General features: G+C 39.9%; 1 protein-coding gene across 6 annotated transcripts in view; it reads right to left on the minus strand.

Annotated features, from left to right (window-relative positions):
- Positions 1-2,831: 2,831 nt before the first annotated feature.
- MOB3B (MOB kinase activator 3B) overlaps positions 2,832-19,024 on the minus strand; it is a 71,216-nt gene continuing 55,023 nt past the window's right edge. For 2 of the 6 annotated variants that reach the window (XR_001922373.1, XR_001922370.1), the window contains 2 exons: positions 6,639-7,553; positions 2,832-6,521 (listed from right to left, as the gene is read on the minus strand). Coding sequence is in view for 2 of the 6 variants with exons in the window: in XM_018086180.1 (XP_017941669.1) it covers positions 7,524-7,553 (30 nt within the window). In the remaining 4 variants the exon portion in view is untranslated. Of the gene's footprint in view, positions 7,554-19,024 lie in introns of all 6 variants that reach the window. The other 4 variants (XR_001922372.1, XR_001922371.1, XM_018086180.1 and 1 more) reach the window with 4 other exon arrangements.

The raw sequence follows: 19,024 nt of genomic DNA on the forward strand, positions 1-19,024 counted from the left end.
AGTTCAGTGCATTCCCAGCCACTTTGCTGTTTTGCTGCTCCATCCACATAAAGGTAGGTGTGCTCAGCAAACTCCTGCCTTCACTTGGTGAAAGGGATGACTTTTCAGAAGTCGGCCGCTTGCTATGAACAGCAATGACACCTACAAGTGCTGCCAGCTGATGACATTTGCCCCTTCTAAGTCAGGAAGTAACATGATAAGTGCTTAACACTGAACTAAAAAAAAAAGTGTCCTGATTTACAGAGCTGACTAGCCTACAAGATTTTCTGGTGCTCTAGGAGTATTCTGTGACACAATTGCTGCTGATACATTATAAATGGCAAGTTTCAGAATGGTCTGTTTTTGGTTTTGTGTTGTTGTGGGTTTTTTTACTGTTTGACTGATAGAATGTGATACATTTGGCTTACATCAATGCACATAGTCTCCTAACTACTGCTACCCTTTGTGCCATATTTATTAGTGAATGGCTAGTAATTACCCACACTATGGCTTTTAGGGGTGTAGGTAATGTGTGGCTTTTACTGTGCCTCCACTCACTAAAATGTATTCACCATGTGGGTGACACCTTCAAATGACTTGTCAATTCACTTGAAATGCTCTAATTGCTGTGACATATTAAATATAATCCAAGGGCTCAAACCATGAGGGCCATCTGTTCCATCAGATCTATTTGTTTTTAAGCAGTAAGATCTGTTTGTTTTTCACCCCACTGCCTGCTTGGTTTGCCTCACTTTTATTTTGTGCCATCTCTGAGGACTGTGAAGAGCAGTTTGGAATAGAACCAGAGGCTGAACCATGCTTTGGCATCATATTGTGCAGCAGCAGGAAAAAAATCATCCCACTTACAGTGGCAATGACACAGCTGAGAGCACTTCTCCAGAGCAGCAAGGTGTGCAGGATGCAATAGCCATTCTCACTCCTGCCCTGCTCCTTTGCTTCTCAGCTGACACAGTGAATTGCCTTCCACTTGCTGTTCAGCTTTCACTGCTGCATGGAATCAGGATAGGGAAAAAGAGGAAGGCATGCAACAAAGCTGGATAGGAAAAGGTTTCCTGCAGCTCTTTCCCCTTGACAGAATAGGTCTCTGCTGGCCTAGACAGGGAAATTGAGAAAGGCAGACTAAAGAGCCCTATCACTGCTGAAGAGCCCAGACATGCTGCAGTGATTGCAGGCTCAGCACACCACTGGATTGCAGGCAGTGCTGGCAGTTGCTAGTCCAATGCCAAACTGAGAGCAGGGTCACTTTGAACAGGTTTTTCTTATGTTTAATAGGCGTTTCCTGTACTTTACTTTGTGTCCATTGCTTCTGTCATTGTATACCACTAAGAAGAGCCTGTCTTCTTCACTCACCTCATCAAATGTTTATACGTAGGGATAACAACCCCATGGGCCTTCTCCAAGGTAAACAGTCCCATCTCTTTCAACTTCTCCTTGTGTGAGAAATGGCTTAGTCTGTTCATCATCCTTGTGGCCCTTTTCTGCACTTCCTCCAGTCTGTACTGTCTCTTGCACTCATGAGCCCTGAACTGGACCCAGTACTCCAGGCATGTCCTACCAGGGCTGGGCACAGGGGAAAGATCAGCCCTTGGCCTCCTGGCAACACTCCTCCTAATGCAGTCCAGGAGGCTATTTACCATCTTTGTCATGAGGGCAGATAACTGGGTCTTGGTCAGCTTGGTGTTCACCAGGGCCCCAGGATCCTTCCCTGCCAAACTGCTTTCCAGTTGGGAAAATGTATTTCTCTGCATATACAGGCTGGGTCTGCTCCTCTCAATTGCAGGACTTTGCAATTCCCTGTATTCAACCTTATGAGATTCCTCTTGGCATTCTTCTCCAAACCATTGAGGGCCCTCTAAATAGTGGCACAGCCCTCTGCAGTACAGACATGCACATGCTGCCCTGCAAAGCTTCCTGCTACTCCTGCTATTGAGCTTCTTTCAGCTTGTCAAATTCCTCATCTTTCCTCACAGCTGTTTTCCTGTTACTCCATTAGTCCCAGGATCTCCAATCTTCAGGTCCTCCCCATATCAGACACACCCAAAGTCCAGCATCAGCTCTTCTACTGGGTACTGTCTCTACAGAGCCATTCTTAACCCCTATGTTCCTGCTCCCCTCAAGCTCTGCTCCTGGTTCATATTAAGTTCATAGTAGCTTTATATATAATAATGCACATATATATGTCTTAAGAATCAGGCCAAAGAGAACAATGCAGTGCTCTCTAGGACCATATGCTCCATATGCTTGAGACAGTTTCCATTGCCCTATCAGACCTTAATTTCCTTCAGTGGCTGCCAAATTCTAACAAAGACTCTTTAGTTCTGTTTTTAAGAGATGAAACTTTGCCTTGAACTGGCTTGGTGCTACTTACACATCCCTCCTGTCTTGGGAGTGTCCCATCAGGAATCAGCTGAAGAACACGATGAAACCCACGAGTTATCCAAGTTCACAGATCTGACCAACAAGAACAAGCAGACCAGCTCAGCTAAAGAAAGGCTACCCACATGCCTAGTCTGACTGGTGTTGGTAAGAGGCTGGCCAGTTTTCATTAGCATAACATTTGGTCCATTTTTCTTGGTGTCACACTGATGACAGGAGGGCTGTGAACAAGTTGGTGAGTTGGCAGTGATGGATCTCACTCATCTCCAAGTTCTGTAAGCCTGCCAGGGAATTCTACCCTGTGGTACAAAAACCAAACACATTTTTCTTCCTGAAGAGTTAGATCCCAAACAACTTCACAACACTTCTGCCAGAATATGTTTATTTTATTCATATTTGTATTCCATTGCTTCATTCCCTATGATTGGGTTGAAAAGTAAACTTTTATTTCAATGACTATAACAGTTAGTCTCTCTTCCCACACAATTCAACCATTGTTTAGTAACAAACAGAACTAAAAGAGCCTAAGATACACATGACATCATTAAAAAAATATTAACACACCAAGCAGCGCTGATGAATGGAGGAGAAAAAGGAATCAACTACTTATTTTTTTTAGAAAGATGCATTCCCCTTAAATATTAACAAAAGTAAGAAATCTATTGTGTGGGGAAGAGCAGGGAGGGTACATATGCATATGCTGATACTTCCACATCCATATGCCCACTCAAACACACACACACACACACATACACATACACACACATACACATTTATGTACATATCTATTTATCTATCTATCTATCTATCAATGTGTGCAGGTACATACACAGACACAAGTATCAGACTAGACAAGTAATTTATTTCTTTTCTCTGGGAGAATATAATTATAACTTTTAATTATATTAATTACATCTGCATTTAAAACAGGAAAACTTATTAACACAGAAAAGAAACTTTAAGAGCTCTAACTTATTTGGCTAAACCTTGGAAATCACTGTCTATTTAGCATAAAACACATAAAAAACTAACTTTTGATCATTTTAGATTTAAATGTATACCACTTTGCCCTTGGAATAGTCTCCATAATTATTTTATTGTGTCTTTTATTAAAAGTGTCTTTTATTAAAAATTTCTTACAACATATACGAAAAAATGTCTAAATACTGACCACTTGTCTATACTGGGTTCCCCAGTGTTATCCCCTTTCTAAAGCCCATAGAGCATATCATAGCAAGCATATTTCTATTTTATATGTAGTGCCTTCTGTTTTGCTGCTCTTGCAGGTACCTCCTGCTCTTTTGCTTCTGGTTTTCTGAAGAGACAATGCACAGCCAGTCCTCTCTCTTCAGAGGGCACCAATGAGAGATAGCCCTTCTGGAGGCACAGAGAGAGGTGAGAAAGGTACTTTTTGTAACAGCATTGTCCTTGGGGAAGAAAAAAGGAACACTGAAAGGCAGAAGGCTGGTCCTGAGACCTCAAGAACAAGCAGAAAAGGGAAAAAGCAACAGGAAGGAATTGCTTTTTGTGAGAGGGCTCCAAAATGTGTAATTTATTCAGCATGAAGTACAAAAGTGCTAAAACATCCCTTTTGGTCTGCTCTTAATAGAGACTTGGTAATAATGGTCTCTCAATTACAAAGGGTACCATTCTCTGTATCTTGTATCTATGTATCCTTTGCCCAGACCTGGAATTTGTGATTGCTGGGGACAACATTTACCCATTAAGTTTCTGCACATCTTGAGCCCTTGTCTGTAGGTCCCTGTAGAGTTACAAATTAACTGTTTTCTCCTCTTTCCTTGCCTTGTTCTTATTGGATCCACTGGTTAAGAGAATCAAACACCTTGTCAGGTGCTTAGAGCTTGAGTTCTTCGAGAAAACTCATTAGGTTTCATAAGTCCCCAACTTCTATCAAATCAGACAGAAAGCATTAGTTTCCCCCCACACTCTTTGATAGACCCTGGGGCTCCATCCTTCATAAAACCTAAGGGAGGTTAAGATTTTTTTCATGTTACATTTGCCACTATGGTGACACTAATCTATGTTCACACAAAGCAGAAGTTAATTACAAAATCTCTTATTACAGAGACAATCAAAGAAAGCTTAAATGTCTTTAACCACTAAAGGCAATTTTGATATCATAGGAACCTTTCGCACTCTGAAGTAATGCTGAGTGTGGTCTCAGTGGTCTCCTTCTTATAGTGCTTTAAACCTTAACACTAACAGCAACTCTAGAGGTAAGTGCCAAAAAAACCCTTTTTAGGCAAGAAGAACAAAACCCGGTTGAAGAACAAGAAAGATGATCAAAAACTACAACAAACAACGAATCCAAATAATAACCTCTTTCTCCCCTCTCTCCTCTGCCTTCCCCAATCCTAGAAACATATGGAATGCTGGGACTATTAGGAAAATACGTAAATGATAAGATCTGGTAGAAAGACTAATAACAACCAAAACACAATTCTGTCTGTTTGTGGTCCTGAGCAAATTACTGATGAAGCTGGGATCACAATATCCAAGAGGATGCTGCCCCCTCTCCTCTATGGGAAGGAGTAATATGACACTTTTATGTAGTGATGCCACAGTCCAGACATTATTCTTATTGGGTTATCAACTACTGGGAGAAATGGCCCATGGCACGAGATGGCCAGGAGGTGGCTGAATACCTCTGCTGTGGAAGCAAGAGTACCTGTTGGGAGATACTCAGTCAAAGGCCAAACCCTGCCATTTGGAGGAATCAAACTCTCTGTTCTTCCCAGTAGAATAAGCAAGCAAAACCAGTACACTTTGCACTCCTTTGCAGCTGGTTCAGCTCCTGTGTTATAACGGGGTTTTCCCAACACAGGAATTTCGATCATGTCAAACACAAATCCTCTAGGGTTCAATTATGCATTTCCCTCCTTTGCCTCATACAGTGTGCTGTACAAAAAAAAGAAAATAGTTTAAGAAAAAAAAAGGAAAACACTCCAACAGATAAGTTTTGCATTCACAAAATTAATGCATTCACCAGGAATGTAATTCTGCTTAATCTTCAGACTGAGCTACAGTGAACAGACTCAAAACAGCATATAGTAAGTAGTGTAATAAAACGAAGAATAAATTGTGCATAAATTATACATAAAATACCATGTTTTTCAATTCCACACATTTGTCTCTTCATGTTAATCTTTCAAATATCGTGCTGTCCAGCCAGAAGAACACCAGATGGCAACTGTCCGCAGCAAAATTCAAGAGCACTGTATCAGCTACAGCTCCATGTCAAGCAGTATCACAGTCCAGGCACTTTGGAGGAGTTCAAGAAAACCTTTCATATGCAACTGAAGTTGTAATTCCAGGCAGTTGTCATCTACATGAACCACATGCTATCTTCCAAAGATGGAACATTTTTCATCTTCTTTAAAATGAGGCAACTAAGCTCAGCAGTAGCTGTGGCAATGAATTCCACAAACTAGTTATAACCTGCAAAAGTGCCAGCAGACCAGAAATTATCTGTGTGCACATTCCAATCCCCAAAGAATTAACCTGATTGCAAAGACCACCAAAGGAGGTAGGAACACTTAGGTCCATCCCCTTGAAACCAAAGGATAAAGTCTTTTGCATAATTCTAAAGATGCAGAAAAGCCTCCACCACAGCCACACTAAATGTTCACAGACAAAAGCACTTTTCCCCAGCAAGGATGTGATCACTTATACTTACAAGCCCAGATTTAAGCAAGCAGGCAAGTAAATCAGAATGTGCTACAACACAAGCTAGAAAAGGTTTGTTGTTATTCTTTAGTGTCTGCTAGCCTTCTGTTTCATCACTGGATACTCCAAGAGATTTTCTTCTGATGCTGTCTCAGAAGATGTAAACATATCTAACTCGGCTGAGAAGAAGGCAGCAACAGGGTTCAGCACTTACTCAGGAAAAGTAATCTTTCACAATAACACAAGTGTGCAAAATTCCTTACAAGGCACAAAATATGTAGGTGTGTTCCACTGGATTCACATTTATTCAATAGTCTCTCTCTTGTGATCCCTCTGTTAAATATCACTTTTTTTTTTTTTCAGAAGAAAGCCTCCTCTATTTGGCATAGAAGACTTGATTTACTGCAACAGATCCTTCCAGGCTGTCCATACATGTATTAATTAAGTTGGATTGAGTTCTGGAAAAAAAATTTATGTTAGTCCAGTATGGAAAGGAAGTCACACTGCTGGACACTGTTTAGATGCAACAGAAACCTTCAATTATTCCCCCCTGCTCTACCCTTTATGCTACTCACCTTTACTGTATCTTCCACCAAGTTACAAAAATTAAATTTCTTTTTCTCTGAAAAGATGAAACCTTAGGGTGATTGAGAAGGATCCTTTTTCTAAGGGAACAGAAGGCTATGAAATTACATGACAGATTGGTGTATTCATAGAGTACTTCAGGAAAATGCTGACTACAGCAGAGATACTGAGCAGATTTGCTGTCAGTCACAGCTTAAATTGAAAGAAAATACCTCAGCACTGCATAGCTACATCTGGATTCCTGCTCAAGTAATTGAGATCGAAAACCCTCCCATTGTCATTCAATTAGGAGTCACAATGAAACAAACTGACTGATCAGCTGAGGGACATGGCTGTCTTCCTGGAAACACAAGGCTCACTGGCATTTGGGAATGGGGGCCAAGCCTTGGGTGGCCTGGTGCAGGGTGGGGGGCATTAAAGGCTAAGTCTTCTTCGGTTTCAGAATCTCTTAATAGTCTGCTGCAGTTAGGAAAGAAAGCACATACCAAGAAACAAAAGAAAAAGAAAGTAAGATTGCAGCTAACCATACAGTTTCATTTGAAAACAACGAATCTGGAGGCCAGCCCAGGGACCTGAATTTCAATAACGCTTTAGCAGCAGGAGCACTGCCATTGTTTGTGGCTGAAGAGGTTCTTATTCCTAATAAAGGAGCTAGAACTAATATGACTATTCTTTTTCTCAGTAATCTATGTTGCTCAGATGAGGTTCTTAGCAGCATCTTCAGGGTTAAGAACACTGACAGTGGAAGGAAGCAAGTAACTGTGGTTCCCAACTTTCAGGGATTAACAAGCAGGCTCAGTCCGTGAGGGCTGTCACATTCTTGAACTCTGCAGCAGGAAGGAAATTGGACTTTACTTTTCTTCAGTAGGTAGTTTTTAGTGACACATCCTGGTTGTCATCTCTTTCTGTAAAATGAGAAGGAGAAATAAAAAAGCAAATGGCATTTGTGACAAAGTGTGCACAGGCCTCTTCTCTGTCAGTATTTCTGCATCTCTGCAAATCCAAGTGGTTTTATATGCCACCATGGTTCTGCCTCTCTCTGTCACTTTCAAGGAAAATGAACATAACTGGCAATTAGCATATAGCTTTAATAACCTAATAAATCCCTAGCCATGTCAGGTAAAAGGTGCTGCACCCCCCAACTAAAGAAATAAATCACCTGCAAATGCCAGAAACCTTTTAATTTAATATAAGAATAAGGATTCCAATCATTCTCATTGAACCTGTTGCCAACATGAATCCTAGATATACCTTCTTTGTCTAGTTATTTCTGCCTACACATGGACAAAAGGGCACACGGACACAAATCTTCTTGAGGGCTTGATCAGAACTGTGGCTTTCATCTCTAAAAAGGGGTCTTGAATCATTCACTGATTCCATTAGGAACTGGGGTTTAGGATCCACATAGAATTTTATTTGATCTGATTTACAGGCACTCTGATACAAACTCTCTGATAACTGGCTGCTCCATTCTATAAAACTTCATATTTGCCAGCAGATTTTTCTGGAAAGACATTATGAGATGTCTGACCAACAGCCATCCACAAAAATCCAACCACTCAGCATTTCCCTTGGAAAACCTATTTAGAGTTACAAAGCCTGAAAATTTCTTAGATTGCTTGAGTAATTTGTTATAAGATAATTAAGATCTAACGCAAACAGCTTTGTGACAGTGTTGTAACTGTATCTCACACTGTGTTTAGCAGATTATTTCTCCACCTAAAATCCTACACAGAATGGTAGGATTTCTCCCCACCCCCCACCCCCCTTCATGCTTCCAGACCTTTAACTAGTTTTTCTTTCTTGTAAATTCATCTTGCATTATTTGCTATTTACATATAACAGAATGGAATGTTGTCATTTGTTATTAAGACAATGGTAATTAGTACAGTAATTTATACAGTAATGTGTGATCTCCACAGTAAGTTGAATCAGTAGTTACTTCTGTAATTTGTTGAAGGTCACAAAGGTGACTTGTTCATGGAAAAATCTGTCTCCTTTTGTCCTTAAATGTTCAGGGGAGGGAGGTTGGGTTGTTTTGTTTTTCTTTCAAACAGCTGCACTTAGTCTTATTTCTTCAGAACAACGAACACCAAATGCAGAACTTACTACAACTCAGCACAGTGTTGGACAGCTTCCTATTGTTTTATACACAAGCAGATACAAAATGCCTCCCTGTCTTCTTTGTTTGGGAGATCAGAAAAAGCAACTATGCTAGGAAATAATGAAGGGCAACATATAATACACTACTGCATCCACACCATGACAACTACCATTGACTAAAGTAGGTGTCTAGAAGCTAAAATCCATCAGGACTCAGTTTGATGTGAAACCATCAGGAAAGTCTTCCTGGGAAGGGCAGGGCAAGCCAGGGCAGTAACCATAAGCTCTGATGTGGTTTGACACCACGCAGAAGCTCTACTGACAGGGCCTGACACCGTTTTCAAAGCTGGTTTCCCCAGTGGAGGATGCTCGGTGCTGCCCAGTGGTCTGCGCTCAGAGCTGCCTCTGCAGGGTGGTGCCAGGGTTTTTGTTACAGGCTGAGGAGGCACCCACATTTCAGGGACTGTGTAGCACCTTCCTCAGCAATATCTGCTGCAAGTAGATAGGAGGTGAAATACAATCATGAAGTATTCATTGCCACAGTCTGTGTACTCTTCACAGATTTTAAATTATTCCTTTTTTTTCCCCTTACCTGAAGATTAATTAGGTAATAATTAATTTTTGAGGCATTTTTTATCTTTGTAGGTCCCTAAATTTACACATACTCAGTGTCTGCATGTCCATAGTGTACTACCTATGACTACAGCTGATAGATTTGCGAGGTAAAACACTACAACTTCTTTCTGCAACTGCTGCTGAACAGCTATTTGCAGTCAGGCAGTAGCATCTTACTGGGAGTAATGCAGAGTGTATCAGAGTCATTACAACCTGAGCCATACTCCTTTAGGCACAGTGGGAGGCAAACCACAACAGCATCAGAGGCAGCAGTTTAGATATGGAAGAATGTCTCCAGGAAAGAGTAGGAGCCTAGATGACCTATGCATAAGATGTAAACTAGATGGCCTTAAACCAGTTTGCCAGGGGAGTCATGAAGCAGGAACCTATCATGCCATTCCTAACTTTTTTGAAGAGGCAAAATTTATTTTGTATAGTAATACAAATTATCTCCAAGTCTCTCTCTCCCTTAATTTCTGGATTTTTGTCTGGTTATACAGTTACATCCACAGTCTTCTCCCTAAATCCTAGTTCCCCACCCTATCAGGAGAACACTGCTGCAAATGGTCCTGCAAGTTTCCCCCTGCTACTACCTAGCAGGCCTTCTGTCCCAACAGCTACTTGGCTACTGTTTTGGAAATGCTCACCAAAGCTGTAAAGTCAGAAATACATTAACACAAAATATCAACATCTCTGACGCACAGAAACATTTTCTTTATTGACCTATATTGTTACTGGTAAATGAAGGACACAGAAGCACAGTCGCATGGCATTCCTGCATACATGTGCTTGAGCTTTTAGTGATTTCAGCCAATGACAGTGAACTATATGAGACTTAAAGAAAAAAAAAAGCCCATGATACTTGTGATAGTAAATCAGTACAAGCTTTGTGAGAGTGACCTACTTCCACTTGTTATTTTCTTAGAAGAACTTAAAATAGAGAAGAAAAACAAACAGGAAATGGTTTCTCAAAGAGACTGATATGATTATGACCCTGGTGAAGAAAAAAGCTTCACTCAAAATGCTGGTGAGAATGAGAGGAAGGGTCATACCCCCATGTCCAACCTTGGCTGGATGGTAGCACGAGGTATGCTGTGTGCTGCAGAGCCTACTGCTGAGCTTGTTACAGAGCAAACTGCTCCTACTTGCCAAACTCTGCCCCCTCTGAGAGACTTACCTTTAAAAATTAATCACCCACTCTTCACAGAGCCTGCTGGAATATCTCTCATGGATTCTGACAGGCACCAGGGACCTTAACACACAGTCCCACTGCACTTCGTGGAAAAGTCCCCCTCAAACCTCCACAGAGATCTGGCTCCTTAATTATTCTGGTGGTGCACAGCCACAGCTGAGCACTGTCTTTAAAACAAACTCAAAGCTGAACCTTCTTCAGTGTTTCCTGAGTCCTCCTGGTTTTGTGCTTCTCTGAAACTGTTCATTTTAAACTGTGAAAAGTGTACAGGTATGTTCTTGACTACCAATTATCAATTAAAAGCACATAAGGGTACTCCCAAACATGGGAAATGACAACTATCTGTGCACTGACTCTTCTGAGAAGGCACCAAGACTCGAAATGCTGACTCTTTGGCTTAAGGTGTTATGATACGCAATCTCAGCTGGATATTAAATGAAATACAAATGACAGACAGACAAGGGAACCAGAAAATCAAACAGAGAGACACAGGTACACACAAACATCTGAAAAGATATTTAAAACTTTCAAAGTCTTTCTGTGCTGACTAAACACCCAATCGACTGTTAGGAGAAACTCTCCATACCAGAGCTTTTGATAGCCAATGCACTTCCTCTTGAAAATTAATTACCAGATGCTCCAGAGTATGCTTCTGTATTGTTAAGCCTTAAAATCTATAATATATAAAATTGTAGTATAACTCACTTGTACTTTTAGTTTGCTAAATACCTTTGTATCAGATTCCTAAAATGCTGTTAAACATTCTTGTTAAGATTTCAGCAAGGTGAAAAACACCTTATCTGTAGAAAAGTACACAGAATAAGACATAACAGAGTCACACCACTTGATATAACCAGTCAAAACTACTCAGAGGCCTTGTAGCTGTTCCAAGGAGGACACAGATGACGAAAAGTATGAGGGCTGGGAGGAAGGGGTGGTTGTTTTGAGACCACAGACTCAAATTCGGGAGGTGTGGCAAGGGTGGTCCAATGGGAGGGACAGTTTTGGGGATGGGTGTAACCAGTGAGGTAATGTCCAGATATTGTAATTAGATGGTATTATAAAATTGTAAAGGCCTATACTGTACGGGGGTGTAACATATTTTGTGCACCTATGGTGGTGCCTCAATTAAAGAACTGCTTTTTGCTTTTCTATACTCAAAATTGTCCAGAGAATTATTTCTCAGATTTTAGGCAACAATTGCTGCATTCAGACTTTTCCTGCTCTCAATTTTGGATTACATACTTACCTTAAAAAAATACAGGCAGAAGTAAATGCTGTTTTTCAAATCCAAAATTCAAAACAGAAATCTGGACCTGTTCTATGTGCTGAATATGCCCAAGACCAGCAACTGAGGAGAATTTAACACAGAACCAACTTCTAAGGAATGCAAAGAAAAACTTTTGCTATTCTTTGTCAAGTCCTTGAAGTATTTACTTATTTGCTGAAGTTAATGTTAACAAGTCATTTTGTAAGCACTAGAAATTTATCTGTTTTGTTAGTATTTATGATTTCCTGGAAGGATGACTTCCTGAATATTTTTCAGGGAGTAACAAGGTGATTTCACAGATGAAAGGAAAAAAGCAACACAGTCCTAAAAGGGTAATCAATCCTTATCACTGATGGATGTCTTGTCCTCTCCCCTCCATAATGCTCCAACATGCATCTCAGATAGTTTCACCACATAAATCTTTATCTAACTATTTTAATTTCTATTCCTCAGCTCACCTTTAAATGCAGCAGGAAAAGAATGGAAAAAATCCACATGAATGAGTAGCTGAAGAAATCTTTTTAAGGTGACATACCTACCTGTGGGGAGATGACTGAATCTGAATGGATTACAAGAAGAATGAGTTCCCAATAGATAATTACAGTCTTCTAAGAAAACTGTGTTTCTGTGCTTATATCAGTCAAATATAGAACTGGCAAAACAAAAGGCAAAAACCCTCCAAACTGACATTGCCTTTGTACCAGTATTTAACAGAAGCCAGGGGTCTGTTTTGTACAAATGCTGATATGAAAGTGGGAGAAGTGACATAAGTAAATAGTACAAATAATAGTATTCTATAAAAACGCTAGAAATAATAATAAATGCAATAATGACCTTCATTAAAACCAGGGTTGCATTAAACACTTGAATCCTCCTTCAGTGTCTGTGCCCCACCCTCACCTCCAGTTCCCCAAACTGAAGCAGAGCCTCCTCAGCTCCTCCTACTGCCAGTAAGCAAGCCTAAGGATGGTGGGGAAACAGCTTGTTTTAACCCTTTGACAACTGTTTTAAACAGTGAGGGTTTAAGATGTATATACCAGTGTGTCAGCAGACAAGTGGTTAAAGTATTGCCTCCTGACAGGCAGGGATACCCACCCCAGGTAGGCTTTTTTTTCCAAGCACCAATCAGCTTGGAAGACCTGACCAAGTGCCCAACAGCAAGGAGGTGCCAGCAGTGGACCCCATGCCAAATTCACTTGCCCAGCTTACTGACTTAGAGAAAACAACCCTCCACAGGTAGCCACTCATGTCTTCAAACACTGCACCTAAAGAAAAAGAAAAGTGCACAGCCTTAACCACACCTTTATAGTTAAGGAACTTAGTATATGTGCAACAATCCTGTGAATAAATACACAGTGTTGGGCAGGAAGAGAATACACAAACAGCCCTCCTGATCTCAGGTTTAAGACTAGAAGGCTCTGCTGAGCTGACACAAGCATCACTGGGACATTCCTTTCTCCTTTCTACATTCGGTGACAGAAAAGCAAGACACAGCTACAGGGAATCCCATATACACACAGAGAGGCCCAGTGATGTACCAATGGAGCCAGTTCACAGTTTTTTAGTAGCTCAAATCAGAACTGCAGAATAAGCAGATGAAGAAGAAAAAGGCTTGTTCTTCAAAGCACAAATGGCTATGAATTCTGCAGCTTTTTCTTGCTGCTTTCTTCACAAAGGTTTCAACAATTGACAAGTAATTATAATGTGAACAAAGCTCTTTGTATCCTGGTGACAAAAGAGGTTGTTTTGTATGGAATAGCAGAGATCATGAGGCCTATGATCCCGCAGCTGCAGAATTGATCTATATTTAGACAGCTAATTGACCAGGATAGGAAGGCTGAAACCAGAACTGTAGCAGTAAAGTCATCTACAAAACTTCTTTTTTTCCCTGGAATTTTTAGTTAGAACTATGCCCTGAGTACTCATTTAGAAATTGGATTCTTCAAAGCCACTGAAAAAAATTGCTATGCTTCTTTAGTTGCCCCTGTCTCTACAACCTGACTGAAAAAAACCCCCAATACACCAGTAATTGCTATCCAGTGGGTATATTGATCATTTGAGTATTTTTTTTGTTAGGTTTCAGGACAACTTCTACTTGAATGAATCTCGATTATCATGATGCACAGGATTAAATTAATCTCTCAGACAATCTCTTTGGCTTCAGGATAGTTATTTTGAAGCTAAGGACAGCCTGACAATAATCCTATTTGATTCTTCTTGAATGTGTATGATGATGTTTGCAGGACACATATAATACTCCTTTCTGAAAATGTAACCCATAATCACTGATGAAAAAGGCATTTTATCAGCTGACTGCAAGCAGGAACAGGATCAGGAAATTACACTTCCAAATACACCTCTGAGTAGGGTTAGATCCAGGTAGATACAAAGAACATGTATTTGGATGACTGATTTGCTTAAACGCAACATATTTCAAGGAGATATTTTCACCTTCTATATGCTTTTATCTTCTGTAACAATAAAATAAAAGTTGGTTTTAGTGTATCTTACCCTACTAAATGGACTTTAAATGTGTTGCTTTTTGCAATGAGTTAATGCAGAGTGAATAAGCAAACAGTAAAACTGTATCACAGAAGTTTACAGAAAATTTATCAGGAGATATGTTACTTCTCTGCTATGAACTACAGTTTTGTTGCATACAGTAGGTATTTTGTATAAATGATTTTATACATTAACAGATCTATTTAAATGGGGCAATAAATATAGTTTTCCTTTTTTTTTCTTTTACAGACCTGCCAAGTTTTGTGACACTAGATTTTTTTTCTTTTGACAATTAGAAAAATTGGACTTGCTGTTTCTTAGTTTTCTGGTTTGTGTAGGTTTAGAAAGAATAATAACAGCCCAATGCAACACTCAATAAAAAAAAAGAGAAGAGAAGAGAAGAGAAGAGAAGAGAAGAGAAGAGAAGAGAAGAGAAGAGAAGAGAAGAGAAGAGAAGAGAAGAGAAGAGAAGAGAAGAGAAGAGAAAGAGAGAAGAGAAGAGAAGAGAAGAGAAGAGAAGAGAAGAGAAGAGAAGAGAAGAGAAGAGAAGAGAAGAGAAGAGAAGAGAAGAGAGAAGAGAAGAGAAGAGAAGAGAAGAGAAGAGAAGAGAAGAGAAGAGAAGAGAAGAGAAGAGAAGAGAAGAGAAGAGAAGAGAAGAGAAGAGAAGAGAAGAGAAGAGAAGAGAAGAGAAGAAAAGAAAAGAAAAGAAAAGAAAAGAAAAGAAAAGAAAAGAAAAGAAAAGAAAAGAAAAGAAAAGAAAAGAAAAGAAAAGAAAAGAAAAGAAAAGAAAAGAAAAGAAAAGAAAAGAAAAGAAAGAAGAGCAAAGTATCAGCTATTGTTTCACAGTTAGTTTCTGCTTCTTCAATGTTTAGCCACACTGAAGACATTTGTAGGGATAAGTTTCTTGAAAAATTTCCTGTTCTTGCTTTATTCTGGACTGTTAACTACAACCCTTTTTTTCATTGTGTTAATAATCTCTTTGAAGCACAAATGTGGTGCTGTTTATTGCAAACTGTGAAATGTAAATTAATTTGGAGAAGCCCTTTTTATTCAAAAGGCTATAATTTACAGTCATTAGCTAAACTTTAAAAGAGGACTTATGTGCTGTCCTCCTTACCAGCAACAGACACCTGTACTTATGTACCCACAAAAGAGAGAACTGTATCAAAGCACCAGGCAGCAGAGAGGTTGGTTAATCCAGAGCACCAAAATGAACCACTTCAATCCCTCTGATGAGCAGATGACATATCGAAAATTGTCACTAGGAAAGTCCCTCTGTCTTGAGTTCAGCGCAGGCAAGGCAGCTGATGTGATAAAAACATGTATGTCAGAAATTACACACTAGAAAATCTGACATAGCAGTGCATTTTGTGACTCTGCTTTCTTTGAGCATCAAAGCTGATAATTCTACTTTTCAGCAATGTAAAGTCCTAAAGTTCTCAATTCCCCTCTAATTACTTGGAGGACATGGGAAAGATGGCATTTAGCTATGACTGGTTTCTTGTTTAGTTAGTGATCAGATCCATTTCTTGAGAAATTCTCAAGTACAGTGCAAAAGAAATCCTGTTGGAAATTATCCCCATATTTGGATTGGGGGCAGGGAATGCTTGGTTTCTTTGTTGTTGTTTGCTCTTTGGTTTTTGCTTGGATTTTTTTTAGAATTAAAAAAATACTGTTTTCTAGTTGGCATCAGTGACAAGCCTTGCCTGAAGAGGAATGCTTTTACCAAAGCAAACAACCAGAAGAGGGGAATTAAGAGAAATTATACCTCAAGCTGGTTTAGTGAGTGTGTATCTATATTTGGATAATACCTGAAGAAGTGTTCAGTCACTCTACCACTTTGTGATGATAAAGCAACTATAAGCAGCAACCTTGCAGGAAAACTGAATTATTAGATAAATTAATGGTGTGAACAAAGAAGTATCTGAATTTTGAACAGTTTTAGAATAGCTGTATGCCTACATTATGTGCCTAAAGAGAACCACTGAAAGCACGCACACACACACACACACACACACACACACACACACACACTCTCTGGTAAACAATCTTTGACTCATTTATCTGTATGTACAGTGCTATTCGGTTCCATTTAGTAGAGGGCATGGTGTGCAATTTTGTGGGAGGATAGACAAAGCCATAACAGAGAAAGGATGGCAAAGTCGGGTGCCAGCTTCTTCAGAAGGAGCTGTTTGGGTTGTGCTTATCTGTTCTTAACAGAGTGGCAGGGAGTTGTCAGCTCTCCCTCTGAATGGCCCAATGTCAAGGCACGAGAAAACTAGAAGCTTTTCATACAGAAGCTTCACTGATACATTTTTTGGTCAGAATCTGTAAACTACAGATTATTTGGGCAATGATCAGTTATCCTTCTGGAGCATGAGCAGCATCTATGACTCCGAACAAGACTGAACTTTACATGTTCCCGGCCTAAAGCTTAAACCAGACAGACAGAGACACAACACACTGAGACACCTAGAAGGATAAAAAGCCAGAGATACCTTTAAAACAGTATGTTAATATTATTGTTGTCCTGCGTCTTCTAAGTGCTGTAACACAAGACACTTCAGAAGGATCTGAAGGACTGTACTTCGACAGCAATGAGCAGTAGTACAAAAGTAGAATTGGGTAGCTATAAAGGACAGTGAAAACAAGAACAAGTGATTATAATGAAACTAATTCTCCTGTACTTTTGAGCTAAAACTATCCTCTGCTGACTGACAAATAATTTATATTTCAGATTCTACTGATTTGTGGATACCTTCACACATGAAGACTGCAAGTGGACGTATGGAGATAATGGATAGGAAAAGTGCAAATTCTAATTTTCAACATAAAAAAAAAACAGCTAAGCAGAAAAACCAGTGATTTGAAAAAAAACCCCAAGTGAACTAAGAAAGGTATACTTTCATTTTAAATATATGCTTGAAAAGTTTGTCTGCAGGTGAAGTCTCATTTAAGCATCCTGTTTCACTCAGTTGTGCTTTGTCTGAGTGCACCTGTGTCAAAATACCAATACTTTGCCATGTTTTGTTAAACCTGGTACTGCTGAGTTTTCCACTGTGAGCACTGGATGGGGCTAGTGCCAGACATGCTACGTTTACAGTATTTCTACTATGTCTATGGCATTTCTGGAAAAGAATTGCCTGATGAGTAAACTTTTTTTTTTGTGCTATAGACAAAGATGCAGCAAAGTTGCTAATTATTTTGTGAAAAGATGTAAATTAGATGTGTAGTAGCAGCTAATTGGGCCTCATGCACATAGGTGAGGTGACAGAGCTGGGGGACTGATATTTATGCCTTTCTGTAGCCCTGGCAAAGCAAAAAGCATAAAAGAGAAGTTCTCAAGTGTTCACCTGAGCATCACATGCCTACCCAGAAACAAACAGGGGACTGGAGAAACTCATGTAAAAACAGAGACTTCTTGATGTGGTATCCTGACTTCTGTGTGATAGTTACTTTCAAACAGCTCGAAATATTACACCAAAATGTGATCAGAAATGAATGGAGGATTTTACACTGAGAATAATGGAGAATAAGGCAAGAAAATCCTACTGTTCTTGTTTATCCTGCAGATGAACTCCATCCTCATGGAGGCAATTACCAGCTTCACCATTTTTATACACTCAGCAACACCGATGGTCACCACTTCCATCCCCAATACTATTCAGTTGCTACCATGGCTGATAGTCTCTCTAGCCAAATAAAATCAACATTTCAACAGTAAGCAAAACAGCACACAAGAGTAATATACTTTTCTATTTTTTCTCAATCAAGTGTAATTAATATTCTCTATTCTCATTAAAAACTGTTTATAAAAATTGCCTCGGAGAAAAATGTCAGTGTTTTCACAGGATGTGACATATAAAAAAAACAACTTCTGGAATATAAGCAAATTAGATGGCCATATTCTGCTGTCTATTACCCCTGCCCTCAGAGGAAAATTTCACTACCATCAATAGTTTCCAGTTACGTAGGAATGTGCTGGGAAACAAACTGATTTGCAATATATTTTTGGATACTTCTGAAAGTGCACAAAAGGAAGTCTTTGCTCTGTAAGAGGACACCACACTGGTTAAACAGAAAAAAGACTGGCCTGACCAGGTGAAGGACCTTGCACTTGGCCTTGTGAACTCCACAAGGTTTGCACAGACCCACCTCGCAAGCCTGTCAAGGTCCCTCTGGATGGCATCCCTTTTCTCCAGCATGTTGACTGCATCACACACACATGACCGCTTGGTGTCATCAGCAACCTTGCTGAGGGTGCCCTGGATCCCGCTGTCCATGATGCTGATAAAGATGTTAAACAGTGCCAGTCACAAAACTGAGCCCTGAAGAACAGCACTCACTACTGGTCTCCACTTGGAAGTGGAGCCATTGACCACAACACTTTGAGTGTGACCATCCAGCCAATTCCTTATTCACCTGTCCACCCATCAAACCCATGTCTCTCCAGCTCAGAGAGAAGAATGTTGTGGGGTCGGTGTGAAATGTTTTGCACAGCTCCAGGTAGATGATGTCAGTTGCTCTTCCCTCATGCACCAAATCTGTAACCCTATTGTTGAAGGCCACTAAATTTGTCAGACATGATTTGCTCTTAATGAAGCCATGTTGGCTGTCATCAATCACCTCCCTGTTTTCCATGTACATTAGCATAGTTTCCAGGAGGATCTGTTCCATGATCTTGCCAGAGGTGA

This window comes from Manacus vitellinus, unplaced genomic scaffold (genome assembly GCF_001715985.3).
Source record: "Manacus vitellinus isolate BGI_N305 unplaced genomic scaffold, ASM171598v3 scaffold_9_pilon, whole genome shotgun sequence".
NCBI classification, from domain to species: domain Eukaryota; kingdom Metazoa; phylum Chordata; class Aves; order Passeriformes; family Pipridae; genus Manacus; species Manacus vitellinus.